This window comes from Corvus moneduloides, chromosome 5, assembly GCF_009650955.1.
Source record: "Corvus moneduloides isolate bCorMon1 chromosome 5, bCorMon1.pri, whole genome shotgun sequence".
In the NCBI taxonomy this organism is placed as follows: domain Eukaryota; kingdom Metazoa; phylum Chordata; class Aves; order Passeriformes; family Corvidae; genus Corvus; species Corvus moneduloides.
The window spans coordinates 45,803,641-45,824,140 of NC_045480.1; the positions used below are offsets into that span (position 1 = coordinate 45,803,641).

A 20,500-nucleotide genomic window follows, 5' to 3' on the forward strand; every position below is an offset into this window, starting at 1 on the left:
TTCATTCACAAAATCCTGTGCACCCACATTCTTGGATTTCCACCCCATGCTTTGATAGCTGTGCTGCTTCCCTAGTATTAACCAAAAAAGGTTACTAATTGCCTAGGTTGCTGAATTACACCCTAATACCAAGCACTTTGCAACTTGATAATTTATTGTGGGGAAAATTATTTGTTAATTATTGTCTTTTCTTGATCTGTCTGTACCATTGTTCCTGGGGCACAGGTATGTGTAAATTAATTTTGCATCATCTGAAAGAAGCAAGGGTATTTCCTTATTTCACACTGCTTTGCTGGACAGTTCATTTTAATGGCTAATTAATTTGCAAACAAAAGCAACCTACTTAAAGTTTTATTAGGCAGGTTGCAAAATATTCTTGATTGTAAGAAAATGAAATAATTTTTTAGGAATATCTTTGGTTTTCATATTCTGGAGTAACAATAGGAATAGTCTGTCCTAGTGTGATCTGAAAGTTACCAGAAGTTCATTCACCTGGTGCCCAATCCCTTTTCTCTGGCACTTCTTCCTGAGAATCTTTGCAATTCTAATAAATGTTTTTCATTCTTGTTTCAGGGCTCAAGGTCTCAGGTAAATGATGTCTCAAAATATACCTGTTTGCTAAAACCTGCTTCTCTTGTAATATGTCTTTTACCTGATCCAGGTGGTTAGAGTTTGCCACTGAACTTCTGCATGCATCAGGGAAAAATCTCTGCATCTCATAGGGTAAACACTTCAAGGGCCACTTTTTCCCAGCATAAAAAAGAAGAAACAAACAAAAAAACCAAACCAACCAAACAAAAAAAACCCCAAAAAAACCTGGGAGAAAAAAAAAGGATGAAAAAACTGAACTAGGAATTCTAAGGTATTTTCTTGGCTCCTGCATTGAATCGGTTTGTAACCAATCTCCATCAAGTGCTTGAGTTCCTGTGGAGGTGTGTGTATTTCTGGGTGGAGCACAGAATCCTTTGTGCACAATCTTTTTTGAGTTTTACTAATTTTGAAAAAGAAAATAACAGGGTAGGTGGTGGGGAATGGAAGGTACAGCCCAGGGAGGATATTAGTACTTGGCAGGTACCTGTGTACTCAGTCAGTAAAGCCCCAGGTCCCAGGTAAGGTAGGCAACTGCGACAAAGCCCTTTCTACAGGGAGCTTGGAGAATCCAAAAAACCCAATTGATTTGATCAAGGCAAATGAAGAAATTGATGTTAGAGAAACAGCAGATGCTGTTCAGCAGTGATCAGCTTTTCCCACTGTCCTCAAAATGGTCTGCCCAAATGCTCCTACAATTGCATTGAAATGCCTGTGAATGGATAACTTTGGGGAAAGATGGAAAAGGACTTGATATGTTTAGGTAAAATTTTCTTCAAATCTTCCTTGTCTTTTTTTTTCCCTCCCCTCCCTTCATGCTGAGACTGTTTCCAGAAGATAGTGAATGTTCCAATAAAAATTACTGAAATCTTGAGACTTCATTGGAAAACCAAATGCTTCAAGATTTTTGGTACAAGTGCATCAAAGAGCAGAAAACAGATTTGGATTCTGGTAATTTTACTTCTTGTTTTATGATTTTCAATTTTCGATGTAAATGCAGATTTTCTCACTAGTGAATCTCCATTTTCCTCCTTTCCAGCTGGCCCTGAAGAATCACATTTGTGCTGGGAGAAGGGAATTCCAAGGAGATTGGTGGCCCTTTTCACAGAGTAAGCATTTTCCACAGGCGGGGTTATGCCGACCATTAAATGACTAACATGTAATTAGGAGGCTGGATACTTATAGTTGTCTTGTCCCTGATGCCAAGGGAGTCCAGGACAGCTGTGGATGAGTGAGCACCGAGGTAGATTAGGCTTGGCTGACCAAGCTATTTATGTCCATATTTATTTTTGTGTTAGCTCTCTCAGAAGACAAGTGACGTAGCGTTGTGGACAGTGTGGTGCCTCTCTGCTGTGGGTTTTACAGTGAGCGTGTGGTAGAAGGTGCAGCCACTCAGTACAAGGCCTGCTGTAGGGATAAAAGCTGGACAGAAGGGGAGTGCTGGAAAAGGGAAATCTCACGCACTTCCTGTTTCGCTGTAGTGAAGAACGAGTCTTCTTGCTTGGGCCGGTTTATCTTCTCACTCCATCTCTGCCTGGGGAGCTCTTTGATGCGGAGCTGATCGGAAGGTTACAGTCTCCTTATCAACTCCATGCTTACCTCTGTTTGTTTTTATTCTGAAGTTCGTTCCCTCATTTTGCAATAACCCACAGGGTGCTGGGTGTTGCGCCAGCTGTGCCTCAATGAAGGATCTTCATTCAACACCTTTCCCTTCCCGTCACACCAGTCAATGCGACTCCTGCGTTTTCCAGCACCATTCGCTGCGCAGTCCAGACTTTAGTCAAGCCTTCGTTGGTGGTCAGAAAGGCTACCAGGCCTACCGGGACCTACCATGGGATCTTCAAAAGTAGGTGGCATGTTTTAACTTGGCAAGTTTAATTTGGAGGTGTAATGGCGGTAAAGGGTACTGTCTATGGGAAAGCTTTAGGGCTTCAAGGACATAGATCAAGAAGAGAAATTTCTTTTTCCTCTTGCCTTTGGTGCTCAGTGCTCTATCTAAGTCTTTCATCCTTTTAGACTTGGGGTAAATCATGGATCTGTCTGAAATGTGCAGCCTGAAAAAGAACAATAAATGGAGGGAAAGCTGAACAGGAAATTGCAGGCTGAAAGGGAGGTTTTGGAGGTTGTGGTCTGGATGAAAAGAGTAACGTGGCTGGAGTGAGAAATGCAGAGAGAAATCCTTCTCTAGCATGGCCAGGAGCACAATGATTTGCTGTCTGTTTAGAAAGATGATGTGATGGCTCATGTTGACACTTACCTTTTCTTCCTTCTGATCATCTTATTCTGCTTGCAGCAGGCTTTTATTGCAGTGCAGAATCCAATAAGCTCTTTTGTGCCAAAATCAAGCGTTAATAACATGATTTTTGGAAAACATGGGGTTTAGTCTGGTGTAGCTGCAATAATATTTCCCCCAAATCCTGCAAAAACTCATGATTAAATTAAGTGATGGCAGCACAACTACCTAAGGGGAACACTATAGGTGTTCATCATTCTGGTTTTGACCCCTGTATTTTAAGGAAGAAGCCATGATTTCTAGGGAGTAATGAGCAGATGGTTTGCATTGGAAAGTATTTCATGCAGTCAGAGATGCTGGATATTCTTAGTTTTGTTTTACCATAACAATATTTAAGGCAATGCTGGAAAGTTCAGAGTATTTTTACAGAAATAAATCTTCCAGCTGCAACACTCTACTGCTATGTCTTGGGTCAGAGCAGAGCTTGGGTCACAAAGGTACAGGAAACCTCTTGGAATTTTCTGTTTAACTCACTGGGTTCTGGATTCATGTGGCAATAGGGGGATGCTCAGTCTCCCATGCGTTTGTTTTTTGTTGTTGTCTCAGCAGTTGATGAAGCTTAAAAGTATGACCTCAGGAACAAAATTCAAAAGAAATTGAATTATTTTTTAGCACCCTAATGATTTGGCTGGATGGTTGAATTTTTGTGTGTGATTGTTAAAGATTACAACATTAATCTTGTCTCTGTGTTGCTTTGGGGAAATGGCTGTGGATGATTCCAAGATACTGCTTATTTTTTCCATCCTCACTATTTTTAAAAATTGGGGTTTTAAATAATTTCTGGGCATGTTGAAATAGAAACGTTGTTTCTGGATGGACAAAACTTATTCTTCGTGCCCAATGAAGTGTTTTTCTCATTTTGTGGGAATAATATCATTTTAGTCAAGAGTCCTGACTTTGCCAGAAGATGAAGTTCATCTTTGTGTTCTGTGCTGCCTAGAGGTACCCTGCTCAACACCCAAAGATTTTCTGCCCTGTTTAATATCCATAACTTAAAAGGTATGCTATTCTAACTGTCAGGTAAAGAAGAAATCCCCATCAGCTGTGATTACCAGTTTGTGCATGTTAGATAAAGAGGGAAAACTAAGTGAGAGTTCTCTACCTAACAGAATTGAAAAGCCTTTTTTTTTCTAGTTAGATGTAAATCTACTTGCCATGACTTGGTGATATCAACAGTGGTGTAAATAATTTTAATGACAGTGTGCTAGAGGGTGGTTAAATAGCATCTGAGTACAGTTTGTTTGCTTCCTAGTTAGGAAAGGATTTAATTGTTTAAATGGTTGTTTAAATTATTATAAAATCTAAAGTACAGTGGGAGAAATCCGTGTTGGATAGTTAAATATTTACACGTTTGGGAGGAGATGACTAGATGCCTAGTCTCGATCTAATCCCCTGTGCAGCCTGTTAGATGTCCAGAGTTCTTTGCTGGGCAGGGATGTGGATCTGAGTGTGGAGCTGTAAGCTTTGCTGTTTGAGCTCATCCTTCTCTGCCTTAGTCCCATATGAGAGCGGAGTTTCACTATTAGTTTTATCCAATTCCAAGATGCCTCTTTTCAGAACATTTAAAGCTAGGTTGGAAGGTGTGCTCTGTAAAATCCTTCAGGAAGCCAACCTGCTAAGGAAAACTGGGTGGAGTAGACAGCCTTGCTGGTCTTGTCCCACTGTTGTGCTGCGTCCTGCACTCTGGGAAGCAGGTGCAGTGTCCCATCTGCAGCTTCCTTGTGAAGATCTCGTGCCTCGGCAGGGTGAGGTACAGAGTAGCTGGTGTTGTATATGGCAGTCTAAAAGTGAATATGCAGGTGGAAATGCAGGCCACTTGCACCAATTTGTCATGCAGTAGGTGGGCAAAATGAATGCAAATTACAGACTGCTGAGGTGTAGCAGGAAATAGATACCAGCCCTGGTGCAAGGACACTCATGTGCCACTGGCATTAGTGGGAGTTTACCTTGATTATTGCAGGAGGCAGATGTGGTTCCTGCATGGTGCTGAAGAGAAACCTATTCTGCTCAGCTTGTCCCGGAGTAGACGCTGAATGGAGGAAACCCTAGTGAAATACTTCTGCTTCTGGTGCACACCCCACCTGATTTGACTGATATGGAATTGGTACTATTTATGTTTCCTTGCTGCATTCACTCAGTTTCTGGCCATTTTAGACAGGAAAACAAGAATGAGACAAGAGCTCCTCCTGAGCCTCAAAATCTTGCCACCTGAGCAAGCTCCAGTGTAATCCCAGCAGCTTTTCTGGCCGCTGCTGTTCGTTTTAGAGGGTGTTTCAGGAGTGTTTCACTTTATTGATTTTTTCACATGCAGTTTTATGATTGGGCATTTTTGGTCAGCATAAGCTTTGAAAATCAAGGCATTTTCGCCTTCCACCACATACTCCTTCCATGTTTGTGTGTTTTATTCCTCCTTTTGAAGGAAGCCAAGCTAACACAAAGCTTGGGATGGCCTAATTTGACATGCTTCTGATACAAGACAATCTGAAAGCTTCATGTGGTCTGTGGGCAGATTTGGTGATGACAGGGGGACAGATTTTATACAGAATTGAGCATGGGAATTATCCAGTTTCTCTGTCACTGGAGAATTGCCTGGGGTTTCAGTATCAGCTGTACCACTTGTCTAAGGAGCTTTCTCTAATTTCAGCAGCATTTTTCCCATGAAAAAAATCTGTCCATCTCTGTTCAGTGAAAACACATTGCTAGAGTACAGCATTTCACTGTTTATCTACCCAGCCCAGCAACTGTTTATTAGATATTGTGGTTTAGCCTCAAACAGCAACTAAGTGCAATGTAGCCTCTCACACCCCACACACACCACCCCCCCATTATTGAGGGGAAAAAAGATAAAAACCAATAGGTTGAGATAAGAGCAGTTTAATAATTGAAAATATTATTATTATTATTAATAAAAATAATAATAAATAGAGAGGCAGGAAAAAAAAAGTACCCCAAGAAAGACAACTGATGTACAATACAATTGCTCACCGCCCACTGACCAATGCCCAGCCCATGCTCCAGCAGGGAATGGCACCTTCCAGCCAACTTACCCCCAATTAATATACTGAACATGATGCTCTGTGGTATGGAATATCCCCGTGGCCAGTTCAGGTCAGGTGTCCTGGCCATGCTCCATCTCAGCTCCTTTTGCACCTGCTCACTGCCAGAGCATGGGAAACTGAAAAGTCCTCGACTGACAGTGAGCACTACTGAGCAACAACTAAATCATCACTGTGATATCCACATTATTCTCACACTAAGCCTAAAACTCATCTTTGTATCAGCTACTAAGAAGAAAATTAGCTGTATCCCAGTTGAAACCAGGAGATAAAGTATAAAGTACAGAAATTATGTATTATTATCCAGAAATGTAAGCTTTTAAACTACAGAAGAAGGTGAATGCTTTGGGTCAGATTCTGAGTTGACATAATCTGTCACAGCTGCACACCAGCAAAAGGGCTGGTCTGTCACATCAAACTTGCAGAACTCCTTGGGAGCAATGGTAAGTATCGTTTTCATATACCAGTAAACAGATTTATTTCAGGAAACAAATTAGAACACATCACTGTCCTACTATTTCTGTATTTGTATATTACAACTATTGCTATAGTGATTTTTATAGATTTTTTTTCCTCAAAGCACCTTAAAAGAGAGGTAGTACGTGTATTCTAAAACAGGGGAGAAATTTTGTCAATCTAAGCATGCCTCTCTTGTAGGAAGGACTAAAAGCAAAGGACGTGTAATAGCCTGCAAGAGATCATCTCTAGATGACTGTTTTGGGTTTGGATTTTCATCAGTCTGTCTTGTCAGCACCTTTCTTGAGCAGCCACTGTCAGTGGGTGCGTGCCAAAGCACAGCCTGTGCTCTCTTTCCTGGTGCCTGCTGACTTAGCTGGACACTGTCTCTGATACAAAGCTCACTGCAGGTAATGGAGGTGTTCCGCAGGTGTCCAAGTGTGATTCCAGCCCTGGTGAGGAAAACCTTTGAGGCTTTTCCTCTGAAGCAGACAGTTTGACTCATAGAGGGCAGTTATAATTCTGCTTCTTTGCAAGAAGTGAATCTAAATTTCAATAGGTAAAAGACACTAATTTCTTCTGTAAACTAACAGTTCCAGGCTGCAGTGAGGCAAGTGTGTGTATGATTTATTTAATGCAATGTTTATCATTTGTTTATTAAACAGCACCCTTAAAAAGCCAGGTCAGGCTATTAGGCAATATTTTTAATTTTCCTTTGAGACTAGCATTTTTTCTTCTGATACTCTTCTGTTACTAAAAGTCAGATGTAATTAACTGTGTCCTTCTTATGCCTTCTAAAATGCATAATGGGAGGGATCCCTCTGGCTCTGTGTTCATTGGTCTGAATTCCTCCTTGTTGAGGAAAAGGTTCCTGGAGGGCTTCTTTGTGTATGATGTGAAGGAACCCAAGTATGGAATGCAGGGCTCCAAATCATGTACCACTGTTCAGGAAAGGTCTCAGGGGGTATTTCTGGGAAAATGTCAGCTGAATGTCAGTTGAAAAAGCTAAGACAATGTTGGGAATTATTAGGAAACAAAGAGAGGACAAAAAAGTAAAATTGTTATGTCAGTGTAAACAATTCTCTGTCAGTTTTTGTTGTTTCTCTTTGCCAGCAAGTATTTCACTCCTCTTCCTCATCGGAAAAATCTTAATCTGAGACTTGGCAGTTTTCTGCCAAGAGATGACATCCAGTCCTTGCTTGCAGTGTGTTTGAGATTGCTTCACAGGCATGGTGTCCTGGGAAAGAGCAGAGTTTTTTGGGGAAGAGGGAACAGCCACTTTAGCTGCAAGCAGAAGGGACCTTGTCAGAGGTCTGTCTGTGGTCAGTGGGAAGCTTTCAGCCTCAGGTACTTGGTTCAGGCTTAAAATTTCCACTTCTACTCTGGAGGACTTCACTGACCTTCCCAGCTGGAGTGTTTTTAATCTCAGTGTGCATTTCTAGGCTACAGTCCCTGTTCCCTCGCTTTGAGCAGACAGCTCCCAAGGAGTTAGCAAAGACTGCTTGACCCTTGGTCTGAGAGAAATAAATTCACAGCACTGAACTTTTATCAGCTCTCTGCAGAGTATTCAAGCCCTGACAGATCATCACATGGATCTCAGTTGTTTCAGTTCTGTCATAGTTATTTCTCTTGTGTGTACTGAATCCCTGTAGGTACTGTTCAAGTTTATGCAGTGGGACATGTCAGATAAAGTAATTAATTTTTGAGGAATGACCCTTAGAAAGTACAGCAAAGCAGCAATAAAGCTCAAAGTTAATGGGAATCAAAAAATATCGGTTCAGTGATCTTTGTGGGTTTGTCTCACAGGTATCTTTCAAAACCTGGATTTTAAATTCTCTTAGTCTGCAGCATGTCTGTTCAAGATGTCTATCCAGATGATACAGCCTAACCAAGGATATTTGGCTCAAAAATGCCTTTTGTTTTTGAAACCAATTTTCATTTTTAAAAGAAATTAGGACTGGAGAATAAAATTCAACAGCTGTTTCATATTTCTATATAAAAGGAAGGGGGAAAGTTCAAGATAAATCAAGAAAAAAGATGTCCAAGTCCCAAACAGCACCCCCTCCCCCCATTAAGTGACTTTCTAAGATGAATTTGTCAAACAGTTTCTTGTTTGAGGAATTCAGTTTAGAAGCTGGTGCTGAGACCCCTCTGCACCTCTTTGAAATGATGTTCTCAAACAGGTTTCATGAGTTAAGTGAAAGTCATGTGTGTGAATAGAATTACACATGTGAGTAAATATTGTGGACTGGGGCTTCTGTTTGTTAATGATGACATGGAACTTGAAGTAGAAGAAATAAAGAATAAGAGTTACAAAAACCATTACGCTATATGCAAGGGAGTGCTGAAAAGGTTTCACATTGATAGTACTCTGTTTAACTGTGTCCCAGCCATGCTACTTCTGCACTGAAACCGCTGTTTCACTGATAGGATAGGCAGTAATTTCTTCAGGCTCACCTACTGCGGTGCAGAGGTGGCATTCAGCCTTTCAAATGGGCTTCTCCAACCCCGCATTTTGGTTTGAGGTTACGCCAGGATCATTATAGCTGAAACACCTTCCGAGTGTTTTCCTTCTGTGCAGCCTAATCAAGACAACTGCTTTTTAAATGAGAGTATCCACAAGAATACAGAAGTAGGTTGTCTTAAGTTACATGCATTTTTTTGTTTGTTTTGGTGGCTTTTCTTGCAACTCAGTCTCATTTCAAATATAGTAGACACATTTGCAAAGCATGTAAACCATACAAAAGACTACTACCTGGAGTGAGGGAAAAAACCCCAACAAACCATAAAACAGCAAATGCACATGACAAATTAAAATTGAACTCACCACTGACTTTATGATTTCACCTAAAAGCTTAGAAATATTCTCGTTAGTGAGGTAGTGTCCTGACTGTTTATACTTGCACATTTTTCATTTCTGCAGTTGAAGTTTTAAGGCAGTTTTCATAGAGTAGTCTCAGAAATAATTTTGGAGGTGCTTATCTCTGAACTGTTAACAGGACTATTTAATTTCAGTCTTTGTTTTTTGGGGGTCTGGTTGATTGGTTGGTTGGTTGCTTGCTTGGTTGGGTCTTTTTGTTTTTTTGGGGTTTTGGGGTGGTTTTTTTTTTTTTGCTATGGGGTCACAAATGAGTTTTGACACAAACTTGATGAGAGGTTAATGGCTGTTAAACAGGATAGCAGGAGGGAAGAAAACACTAAATAGGACATGCAGAACAAGTCAGAACAGATCCAAGTGACAAATTATTACTCCCATTTTCATTCAATCACATATCATGATATTTGGCCTGAGTCAGTTGTTTTCCAAGCCAAAGTAATGATTGTAGTTGTAAGGTATCGCAATGGAATTAGAATGAAATATCAGGATCTGCTTTGGTATTTATAAGCTGTGCACAGTTGCTTGCTGTCCCTTTCCTGCACACAGCTGCAGGGGTCACTTGCAATTATTTCAACTTACTTGAATGTATTTAAACTTCTGGCTCATGAGGTGTGTGTTTGGGGAGCGAGCTGTGTGTACTTTGTATGTGGGAGCTCACTGGGGCACCTCACACCCTTGGGAGAGGATCCCTGCAGCCTGGTTTCCTGGGGTAGGCTGTACCTTAACCTGCAGGTGTGCATGTCTGCATGAGTGAGGTATCTGAAATAGAATAAAGGACCAAAAATTGTGTCTCCTTGTTCTGTGTTTTGTAATGGCTGATAATGCAATAGAAAAATGGCTTTAAAGTTCTTAAGGAGTCTTTGAGTTTATGGACAAAGACAGAATTTGCTGTAACCAACCTTTTTTCAGGCAGTTTTTGTTTATAACACTGACTGTCCATTGGCTTTCCATGAGTTAATTTGGATTAGTACCCACATAATTAAGAGCACAACAGAGAGAAGCATCTGGTGAGGCTTACTACTCACATGTCCTTGCCCTTCCCTGTCATTCTATCACTTCAGCAAATACTGCTTAAAGCAGTGCTTGCATTTGTGTTTAGATTCAGTCTGAGTAAAACAGGAAACACTGGCTGGCCTTCTGAAATCTCTTTCTCTTTTTTTGTCCAGCTCTGTTTTGAAGGCTGAAATGGATTGAGCAACTGGAATCATGTATAGATATGTACTATAGAAAGCATGAGGTGCTTTTTATCAATTTTACTGCACAAAGCAGTTTTGGGAGCAAAGGTGCCAGTGTGTCTGATAACTGATTTGCTTAACCAATTAAAAGCTGCATACATTGCTGTGTGAAAGTTCACCTAGCTGAAAAATAAGTTTTATTCTTGAAAATTTCTAGTCAGGAGTCACATGAGAATCTTAGTGGGACTCCTATTTAATTTGGCCCTAATAATACCCAAACCCTCAAACCTGTCTGTGTTCCTTGACTTCTAGCACATCCCAACACCTATATCAAAATAGTCTTGAGTCATGGTTTCATTTTCAAGGGTGTTGGGTGAGAAGTCAATTAATATTGCTGGGAAGAATCAACTAATGTTGAGGGATAAAACTTTAGCTTAATTTTTTTTTTTTGGGGGGGGGGGGAGATGGGGGCCTTAAATAGAAAAGGATCTCCTATTAATCTCCCTTTGTTCTTATTTTCCCCCAGAATTCATCAGTCAGCCATCAAAATAAGACATCTCGAGCCCTGGAAAATTGCTGTAATTGTTATTGGAACAGCAGTGGCAGCAGCTATCACCATTGGTCTCCTTGTTTATTTTCTGGCATATGGTAAGTTTTGCATAATGTATCACTATTCCTATGCTTAGTGAATTTCCTCTGTGCCTGTTGTGCCAGATGATGCTGGGAGTTTTCACCAGTCTGTCTAAAGCTTATTTGGGGAAAAAACACTGGCTTCTTTAGAGCACTCTTTCCTTCCTCAACTAGCATATTTGCAGACCTCTTAGGAACATTTTCTGCTGTGCAGGTTGATTTAGGGCTGTGGTTTCTGTTGGTTTTCATTTACTTACACTCGTTTCACATTTTTCTCATTATCTACTTCTGTCATGAAGTCGACACACAAGTGTCTGGTCTCCCTTACATGAGTGACAAACAGAGCCTTCTGCATGTCTGTCTGGGGTGTTTCTCTGTTCCCTATCCCTGATCACTAGCACCTTCCTGCCAGAGCTTGGTGTTGAGTGGATAGGCCAGGAAGGAAGATAACTGAGCAGCAAGGTGCAGGTTGTGATCCTGTGTGAGCCCCAAGTGCTGCTGGTTGGCCACAAATGTAACTGCTGGGGAAACTTGGATTAGATCACCTAACTGAATTGAGTACTAGCTCTTGGGCTCCTGGCTTTTGGAAGCGGTATTTGAATGGGTTGGATACAGGTGAAGGTTCATCCACTCCCTAGATGTCTGGATATAATTCAGTGCCAGGTGTTTCTCTAAAGTTCATTCATCTTGGTACTTTGAGTATTGCCTGTTCCTCTTCTTTCCCTTACAGATCAGAAGCTGTTCTATTACAGCGCCAATGTAAAAATCACCAACATCCGGTACAATAATGAATTTTCCAGACAGTCCTCAGGAAGGTTTAGAGACCTGAGCGAGAGGGTTGAGAGACTGGTAAGTTTGGACCATTGTGCCTTTCCATTAAGGACTGTGTGATAATACAAGAGTCATTAATGTGAACAGCACACTCGGAGACCACAGGGTCTGCTGTACTCTCAGTCGCCTGGTGGGCAGCCCTGGGAAATGGATAGCATGAGAGGCATGACCATATCTGGCAGAGCAGGCACTTGCCACTCGGCATCTTCTAGCCTGTCACTTCTCTCTGTCCCTGCAGTGGTGAAGTAGATATTTAAAATAATCTCAGCTTCCTCCTATATCACTGATCATAGAATCACAGAATATTCTCAGCTGAAAGGGTCTCACAAGGACCATGAACTCCAGCTCTCAAGTGAAATGCCCATACAGTAATTGAACCCACAACCTTGGTGTTTTTAGCAGCAGGCTCTAACCAGCTGAGCTAATCTCATCGTTTGTGTGTGTTCTCTTTCCATGCCCTGAGCCTGGCTTTGTGATTTATGTCTCATTGTCTCTAAGGAAAGCATTCTTTTCCACCCTCTCCTTTACAGGGTGGGGAACTCTACCTGTTGGGCTGTTACTGTGTGTTGAGAAAACAACACACAAGCCCTTTTCCTGCGCCTTTGGTATGTTTTGTTGGGAAACACTCCTACAAATAGCAGAGGCTGCTGAGTGGCTCTCAGTCATACAGCAGCTATGGAAATAAATAGACACATTGCAATTTCCTTTCTTGTTTGCTCTTTGAGACACTACCCCAGAGATGCTAATTACAGAGTCCTCTCTATACAACAAAAAGCACGTGATTGTGCTTGTATCTTTTTGTGTTTCATTCATCAGAATCCAATGCATATCTCTTACCTCCTGTTCGGCAACCATGCACAGATACCCAGTTAATAGGACAATCCTCTGCTCCCCACTACCATTTAATTTAGGGCAATGTCACTTGTCCACAACAAAATGTGAGCTGTGCTGGTCATTGCTCTGGAGAAGTAGGGTGTTGTGTAGGGACTTGGCAGTGCTAGCATCTCTTCACAGCTCCACTGCTGAGGGCCTCAGTGATCTTAGTCAAGTTGTCCTCTTCTCTGTACATGTCTGTTTTCTTTCTGCCCTCTTTGTCTATTGGGACCCATACCAGATTTCCCAGGATGTGCTTCTGGTGCATATCTGCATGTATAGAGTCTTACACTGTAGGTTACAGGCGGGTTCGGTCGGGACGGAGACGGAGAGATCTCTATAGGCAGGTCTTGGGACACAGTCAGTTTATTGTAAAGGCGTGGGTATAGGGGCACTGCTCAGAGCTGCCGGACTCAGCTCTGAGCAGGCCCAAGAGAGCAAGAGAGTAAACGGGTGAGAGAGAGAGAGAGAGAGAGAGAGTGTAAGAGCAAGAGTAAGAGGTGGAAGCAGAAGTAAGGAAGGGAAAGAATGAAGTGGAAGTAAGGAATAGAGTGCCTGAAGTCCTGGTTACAATACAATAAATCATCTTCTGTACTGAATATTCTAATTGTCACTAACCAATCTAATACAAGATACAAATCCTATAGCATTTACATACAGCCTATAAGAGTTCTTATATTACCATAGAGTGTTACATCTTAACTTCTAAAAACTACTCTTTGGACCCCTTCTGCTGAGCTAGTAGGGTCTGCTCTGACCCTTGGACCTGCCTGCAAGCAGAGGGTATTGTTCCATCAAGAAGGGATTACCTTCAGTCGGCCATACCATTGTTTTCTAGTTGTTCAGTAACTAAGACCTGGTATTTCAAAAGTGGCTTTCATTTCGATGTTGCCTGTAGTTTTCATATTCCCAAAATCTTTTGTCAGGCAATCATATTTACAAGGTTTTCCTGTTTCATCTTCCCCAACATTACACAAGCTGTGTTTGCTTAGGTGCTACCACTTTACTACTATTACCTAATAATTGCAGGCTTTTCACCTTGTGATATAGGACCTTGGAGAGGGAATGTTCTCCCTGACCAAGAAGACTTTGCATATTGCTGAGGGGGAAGGCAGACAAGGACTGGGAAGGAGTCTGAGGAATAACACTTCATTGAGTACAGTTCCCACTCCATTCCTCCTTCATTTTATTTAAAACATGTTCCTCCTTTGGCAAAGTAACACTTATTTTAGCTGAGAAGTTCTTTCAAGACAGTGTCCAATGCAGTCAGATTTCCTCTGAACATGCCTATCAATTTAGATGCTTGAATGGAAGCCAGTGCTTTAGAAACCCCATCTCCTCTCTGGGTGTTGAGCAGTTCTGACAGTAGTGACAGTAAATACCAGTGCAGGTTGAGCAGTGAGAACCATTATATCAGGGCATGTTAATTGTACCTGATAAGTAACACCATAACAAACATACACAGAACGGTGTTGTCTTTCCTTCATTCCTGTAACTTTTCTTAAGAGCGGTACTTAATTCAGCTGTTAAATTCTATGTTCCTCTCTCAAATTCTATGAATTCTTTGCTTATATAAATGGTCCCTGCCATAAGTTTGACTTTTTGTGGTTTTAGCTCCGGGTGTTCCACTTAAGAAGGATGTATGAGATTGCGAATTGTCCGTAATGTTACTAAAAGCAACTCCATACAGTCATAACACAGTGTGTTCCTTGTAAGTCTGATTTTATAACAGCAAAACTCATCTCGTGGTGATAAAAATCAAAGCAATCTTTCCAGATACACATATCCTCTTGATATCTTGACAGACAGCTGTCTCAGAACATCTGCATTTTTATTCTCAGCATTTTCACAGCAACTCTCTAATAGAGGATGAGAGAGTTATTTATCACATTTTCTAATTTGTCTGGATTTACCAAGACCCTTTGCAGTCTTTCCCTGGCTGGTGTCAGGGTTTGGGTATCCAAGCCTTCCCATTGTCACAGTAGTAACAATACCTTAAGCTCAGGTTGTGAAACAGTGAGTCAATGCAGATAAATGCAATGTCTTTCTCAACACTTGGTGCAAAGTGAACAGAAGTGAATCATCTCTGATAATCAGAAGCATTCAAATTACCTGAGTTAGTGCAACTCCCTGCCAAGTGTTCCCTTCTCTGACTCCTTCCTGAAGAAGCCCTCCTTCATTTGTCTCCAGAAAGACCCAGAAAGGAGCTCTTTTCAGAGCTGGTGTTTCACCAGGAAAAACGTTTTTGCTTCCATATGGAAGTCATATCTTGACTTCCTTGGGACCTGCAACAAATGCCTGATGTTTGCTTTGGTTTCCAGATTTGAAAAGTAACACCCATTGTGTGAACAACATTCCTGACTCTTATCTCATTGAAGGTGGGAGGAAATGCAACCAGATCATGCCAGAGAGCTGATGAAGCCGGTGCACCAGTCAACATCTCAGGGCTGACTGGAAAGTCTGGAAAATGTCTTTTGGGGTGGAGCTGGGGGGACTGAGGAACAGATGATGAAAGGTCTTTGCTCCTTGACTGGCTTCCTGTGAGTGTCTGTGAGTGTTCCCTTTGTGCTCTCTTGAAAAATCAGACTTGACTGAATGCCACCAGGGAAAGAGAGATTCCAGCTCACCAGAGCCTCCTTGTTTTTCTAGTTGGACCAGTCCCTCTTCCCTTGCCAAGCTAAAATGCTCTGTGCCAGACTGTCCCCTCTTACACCGGATAAAAAGGGCACAGTCACAGTCTTATGGCTCCTTCTCCAAGGAGCCTTTATTTTATGGTGGGTTCACTTATTGTGTGGCTCATCTGCACAACTTTTTACCCACTGTTTTTCTCCAACTCCTGCACCAGACTTGGATTTCTTTTTCTTCTCCCACAAAATGCATTAATTCTTTTGGATTTCCCAAGAATGCCTTGGAGACCCTAACTACCCTCTTACTAACAGCATCCTGTGGGAGATTTCCAAGGACCTGCTCTATGCTTTGCTTCTTCAGCCTCTCTGGCGTGTCAAGGAGTGGAGGTAGCTGGGACAATCAGATAGACCTGGGTGACTGGGATGATCCCACTTGCCTGCTCTGGGCAGCTTCAGTAACTGTCCTTTGTGTAGAAAGAAGGGTGGAGGGGTGTTGTGTCTTGTGTAGAAAGACACATCCCCAAGGGAAAGGGATATGCAGTCAGGAGAGCTTGAAATGAGTATCTCAGTCTCTGTGGAAATTGTCTCAGCTGAAGGCTGGCAAGTTTCTAGCTGTGAGAGAGAGGTGGATATCAAACAGCCACAGCAGGTGACTCCTTCAGTACATGGCTGGTTGCTCAATAGAAACAGACACCAGCCTTTCCCCTGCCCACCAGAGGTTTGTAAACGCACCTGTTGGCTCTTCTTTGCCACTACAATAACCTTCTGATACTTCCTCCTAGAAGTTGTGGGCTTTCCCCTCTTCGAGGAGAGCCTATGCAACCCTTCTCCTTTCTCAGGCACCTTGTATCTCCCTGTCTCTTTCTCTGGCCAGAGCTGTTGCCAGCTCTGCTGTCAGGCTGCTTCTCCCTGTCCAAGTCCATGTGTCTCTGTGGAGCCTTGTGTTGGACACTGTACCCTTCCCAGCTTCTGGGGCTGTGTCCTGTCTGTTATTCCCTACTCATTCCTGCTCCCATGTGCTGGTAAGCTGGGCTGTGAGCTGGGTGGATGGATGTTCCTCAGGCTTGAGTGTAGCATGGCTCCCTCCTTGGCTGGTTAGGTGGCTGGGGGAGAGTTGAGGGGTTTGTTTTCCCTCCTGGAGTGCCTTGAACAATGGAATGGACTGACATGGATTTCCCTGTTGTCTCATAATCCAGAACGCAGCTGGGCTATCCCCTGTCCTTCCACCATCTGAAACCAGCACAGAACTAACTTGCTGGATCTGGGCAGAGTGGTTGGGGATTATATTAGAACAATACCTGGATACTTCCCCTGGGAAACTGCTGCCTATCCAAATATTTCTCTGGAATTAATGGAATTTTATCAAGTAATTTCCACCTCAATACTGGGCGTCGTGTGTCAGGACATCTCTTTTAGAAAGAGGTATCTTGCTTCAGTGACTTCAAGTGACAAGAGAATCTTTTACGTCTTTAAGTACAGATGTTGGGGGAAAGTTTTTAATGAATACAGCTCTTGAAGTTTGTCCTGTTTGATAGAGCTGAATTAGTGTGAGTTTAATTTAATGTCTCTACTGGGTATTGCAGAGGCATTTGAGATTGCACAGGAAAACGCTGCAGAACAGTTCTGATAACGGTGCCTGTTCTCGGTAGGTCGAAGGGCTGACTGCTAAATCCCTGCACTGGAACTGGTGAGGAAGGAGGTGATGCCTTTTCCTGCTCTTAAAATCAAGAGTCAAACACTTAGAAGGGGAAAAGGGATTTTACCTTGATATTTATTTTAAGGATCCTTAGGTGCACACGTCCAGGTTGAATGCACCAAAATTCACACTGCAAATCACACCCAAAAGATCTGGTATAACATTATAGGTCTTACTACTTAGCATATGTATCAAAAATTCCCCAATGAGAGGCTTGAATGAGCCCCCCTCCCCAAGGAGCCTTCCCCTGGATGGTTCTATCTTGATTTACAGAATGTGTTCTGGAGAGGACCTTGGGGTCTGGGGCACACTGATCTCTACCTACGAAGCTTCTAAAATGTTTAGTCTTGTAGCTGAACAAACAAGTCCAAGAATGTAGGTAAAAAGCACTAAGAATACAGAAGTTATAAAAAGGTATAACAGGAGTATAAAAGAAAAGGCAAAAAATTTTCATGGCATCAGAGGCAGTTTTCTCCCTTGGGAAATTATGATTTTAGAGGTTATTAAGACACTTCTCTCACTATGAATGGTGTGGAGAAGAACCAGAGAAGCAACTTCCTTCCCTCGCCCCCAGCTTTAACACCTGATAACCCTGTTTGGTGGAAGTATTAGCCTTCAACAGGATGCTTGTAACTTAAAGGTTCTCTGCTTTATACCCAGGGATAAGCTTGCATCATCCCAATATTGAAAAGTGTCTTGTATCCTGTAAGTTGTGAACAGTTTACTGTCACATCTGCAGGGCCAAAGGGTCAGTCAGAGTTCTAATTAGGGTTTCCATCTGAGCTGAGCTCCAAGGAAGCCTATCTGAAAACACCAAGAACACCAATGAGTGAGCAGATGAGGCTGCTGTTTTATGGCACTTGGCCTTTTAGGGTCACACGTGACTCAAGTCTTCCTGGGGAGCAGAAGTGTGTGTGTATTTGGGAGAGAGAGGGTGGTGAAATACAAATCCCTTCAGAGCAGATAGCTGCAAAGCCAGGTGAAACTGCATGAGGTGTGTTTGTCACACCTTCCATGTGGGTGTTTAGATAAAGCTCAGAAGCCTGTGGCTTGCTCCATCAGTGCCTTATGGTCCTTGGGTTGGGAGGTTAATTCAGTAGGAGCAGATCCCCAAGGCAGCAGGTTTTTGAAACACTCCTAAAGAATTTGTTCTGGAAGACCAGACTGTGAGGATCATTTTAGAGATGATAACTAAACATGCCCCAAGAAAAGGTAGTATGCTGAAGTTCAAGGGAGTCTAACATGACTCTCATTTTTACAGCAAATGGAAAAGTACAGGTATCTACAAGTATCATGTAGCTTCGTTTGCTGTATGTGCAAACCCCCCACTTATTTTCCCCTCTTAGCCCCTGAAACAAAAGAAAATTTAATATAAATGGGCCAAATCAGAAATTATGATATCTGCAGCACCCAGATCTTTCCAAGGGCTTTTCAGAGTCCTTCAGCACTCAGACCAAACTGAGTAAGAATGTTCTGGCTCTAATAAATTTCAAAAGAGATTTGCTAGTGTTTACAGATAAGGATTTCAAAATCTAAAACCTAAACCTCTATTTAAACTCAAGCATTCCTAGGCTTTATATGTGCTCCCTAAGGTACCTACATAGTACCAATATGAGGTGAAAAGAGCAGAACTTTTATTGAAAGATGTTCTTCTTCATCACTAAAGGCAATTTGATTTGCGAATGCATCTATAGTACAAAAGCCAGAATAATTAAGCTTTTTAAATTTAGATTTTAGAGACTTTTTAAATAATAGTTTCCCTTTTTTCTTATTCTGAAAAACAATATTGTAAAATGGAGAAAAATATTTTAACTATGTAGAAAAAGTTATTTAAGGAACATTTTGAGAAGAAAAATACTAAAATAAATTTAGGGCATTTGATAACTTCTGTTTTATAAGCTTAATTTTAAAATGATTCTCACAAACAGGAAGCATTGTCCTTGGACTAGCGTGGTACAATCGGGGTGCCCTCTATGGGTAGCTGGGGCTAGAAACTAAGCAGAAAGGATTTTCCACGGTAATTCAGCCAAGAGGGAAACAGCAATGGATCGGTGGCCAAAATGACAGCCTGGCAACTTGTTTATTTAGCTCTGGAATTAGAGGTTGACAGCACACTTGACTGTCAGTATGTATATATACAGGTGTGGCCCTAAAGAGATAGGTGAAATGTAGTACTCAGAGAGGAAATAACTCACAGAAAACACCTGCATCTCACTTGTGATGCTGTTTTTAGAAGTTCCTATTGAAATTAAAAGAAGAAAAAGATCACTGGCATAGGTATATACTGCAATGATTGGAGAACTGGGATGCTTTCTTGCTTTTTAATTTTGTTTCCAGTTTTTCCTGTTTCCATGGGTCACAGTAGCACAAGAAAATAAATATTGAACAAAATATGAAGCACTTTTAAATGCTAGTGTGAGTCGATGCAGTGTAGCACACGAAGCTGTGGCTTAGTGCCTTTCATCACCTCTAAGAGCTCAGACTTTCAGTGAGCTTTACCCAAACTGCATGAATTTCCAGGATGAAATCGTTAGTTATCAAAAATGTGCCTAATATCCAACTTTTTTCCCATGTAACTTCAGTGATCCTTCAACTTATTTGATTCTTTGACTTACTAATGCAATACAATTTTCTCAAGTAATAGGCATGAAAGCTGATTTTTCTTTTAAATTTTTTTTCTTGGTTCATCAAAGCAGAAATTGTAATATGCGTGCACAAATCCAGAAAAATCATAAGACACCTCACCCCCAATAAAAAAATAACTCTAATTCTGATCCAATGTGCATCATGAAAAGCTCTGAAATGTGCACAAGGAGAATGGATGTGAACCTGAGCTGGAAAAAGGAATTCAAAATGAAGTAAAGCACAGCTATCGATAGTGTGTGTGATTAAGGGTAGAACCTTATCTTAATTATAGACTCACAATCCAGAATTACTGCATTGTTTGCAAGTAATTATATCAATGAAGTGATTCAAGATGCAAACTGGTGATCAAAATCTGGCTGGTCAAGAGAGTGGCTGCTTAGATTCTGGTGTTGTCCAAAGGGAGAATCCAAATTCAGTACAGAAGTTGTGTGGTTGGTGGTATTTGGGCACTTGTAAGCTGAATACATCACCAACGATCTTCCTTAGATTTCATAAAACTTTTACTTTCTTAAGAGCTATTTGCTCTTGTATTTCAGCTCCTTACCTCCAAGTGTTGTTTAAAAAAACCCAGAGGGCACATAGTCATTTTCCTGGGGAAAGCGTGCTGTATTGGGGAGAAGAAAAACCCCAACCGCAAAGCCCTTCTCTGGATATTGGAATAGATGCTCTTCTCACCAAACTTTATTTTCTCTCCAAAAGTTGGAAAATCCCCCCGCTAAGCAGACAAAAGTTTAATAGCAGTGTGAAAGTT

At 41.6% G+C, this 20,500-nt stretch overlaps 1 protein-coding gene across 1 annotated transcript in view; it reads left to right on the top strand.

Annotated features, from left to right (window-relative positions):
• The first annotated feature begins 1,809 nt into the window (after nucleotides 1-1,809).
• Nucleotides 1,810-20,500, top strand: part of LOC116444519 (transmembrane protease serine 11E-like) — a 43,969-nt gene continuing 25,278 nt past the window's right edge. Inside the window, exons 1-4 of the mRNA XM_032110013.1 lie at nucleotides 1,810-2,156; nucleotides 2,241-2,434; nucleotides 10,973-11,094; nucleotides 11,807-11,925. Coding sequence (XP_031965904.1) covers nucleotides 2,271-2,434; nucleotides 10,973-11,094; nucleotides 11,807-11,925 — 405 coding nt within the window. The 5' untranslated portion in view covers nucleotides 1,810-2,156; nucleotides 2,241-2,270. The remainder of the gene's footprint in view (nucleotides 2,157-2,240; nucleotides 2,435-10,972; nucleotides 11,095-11,806; nucleotides 11,926-20,500) is intronic.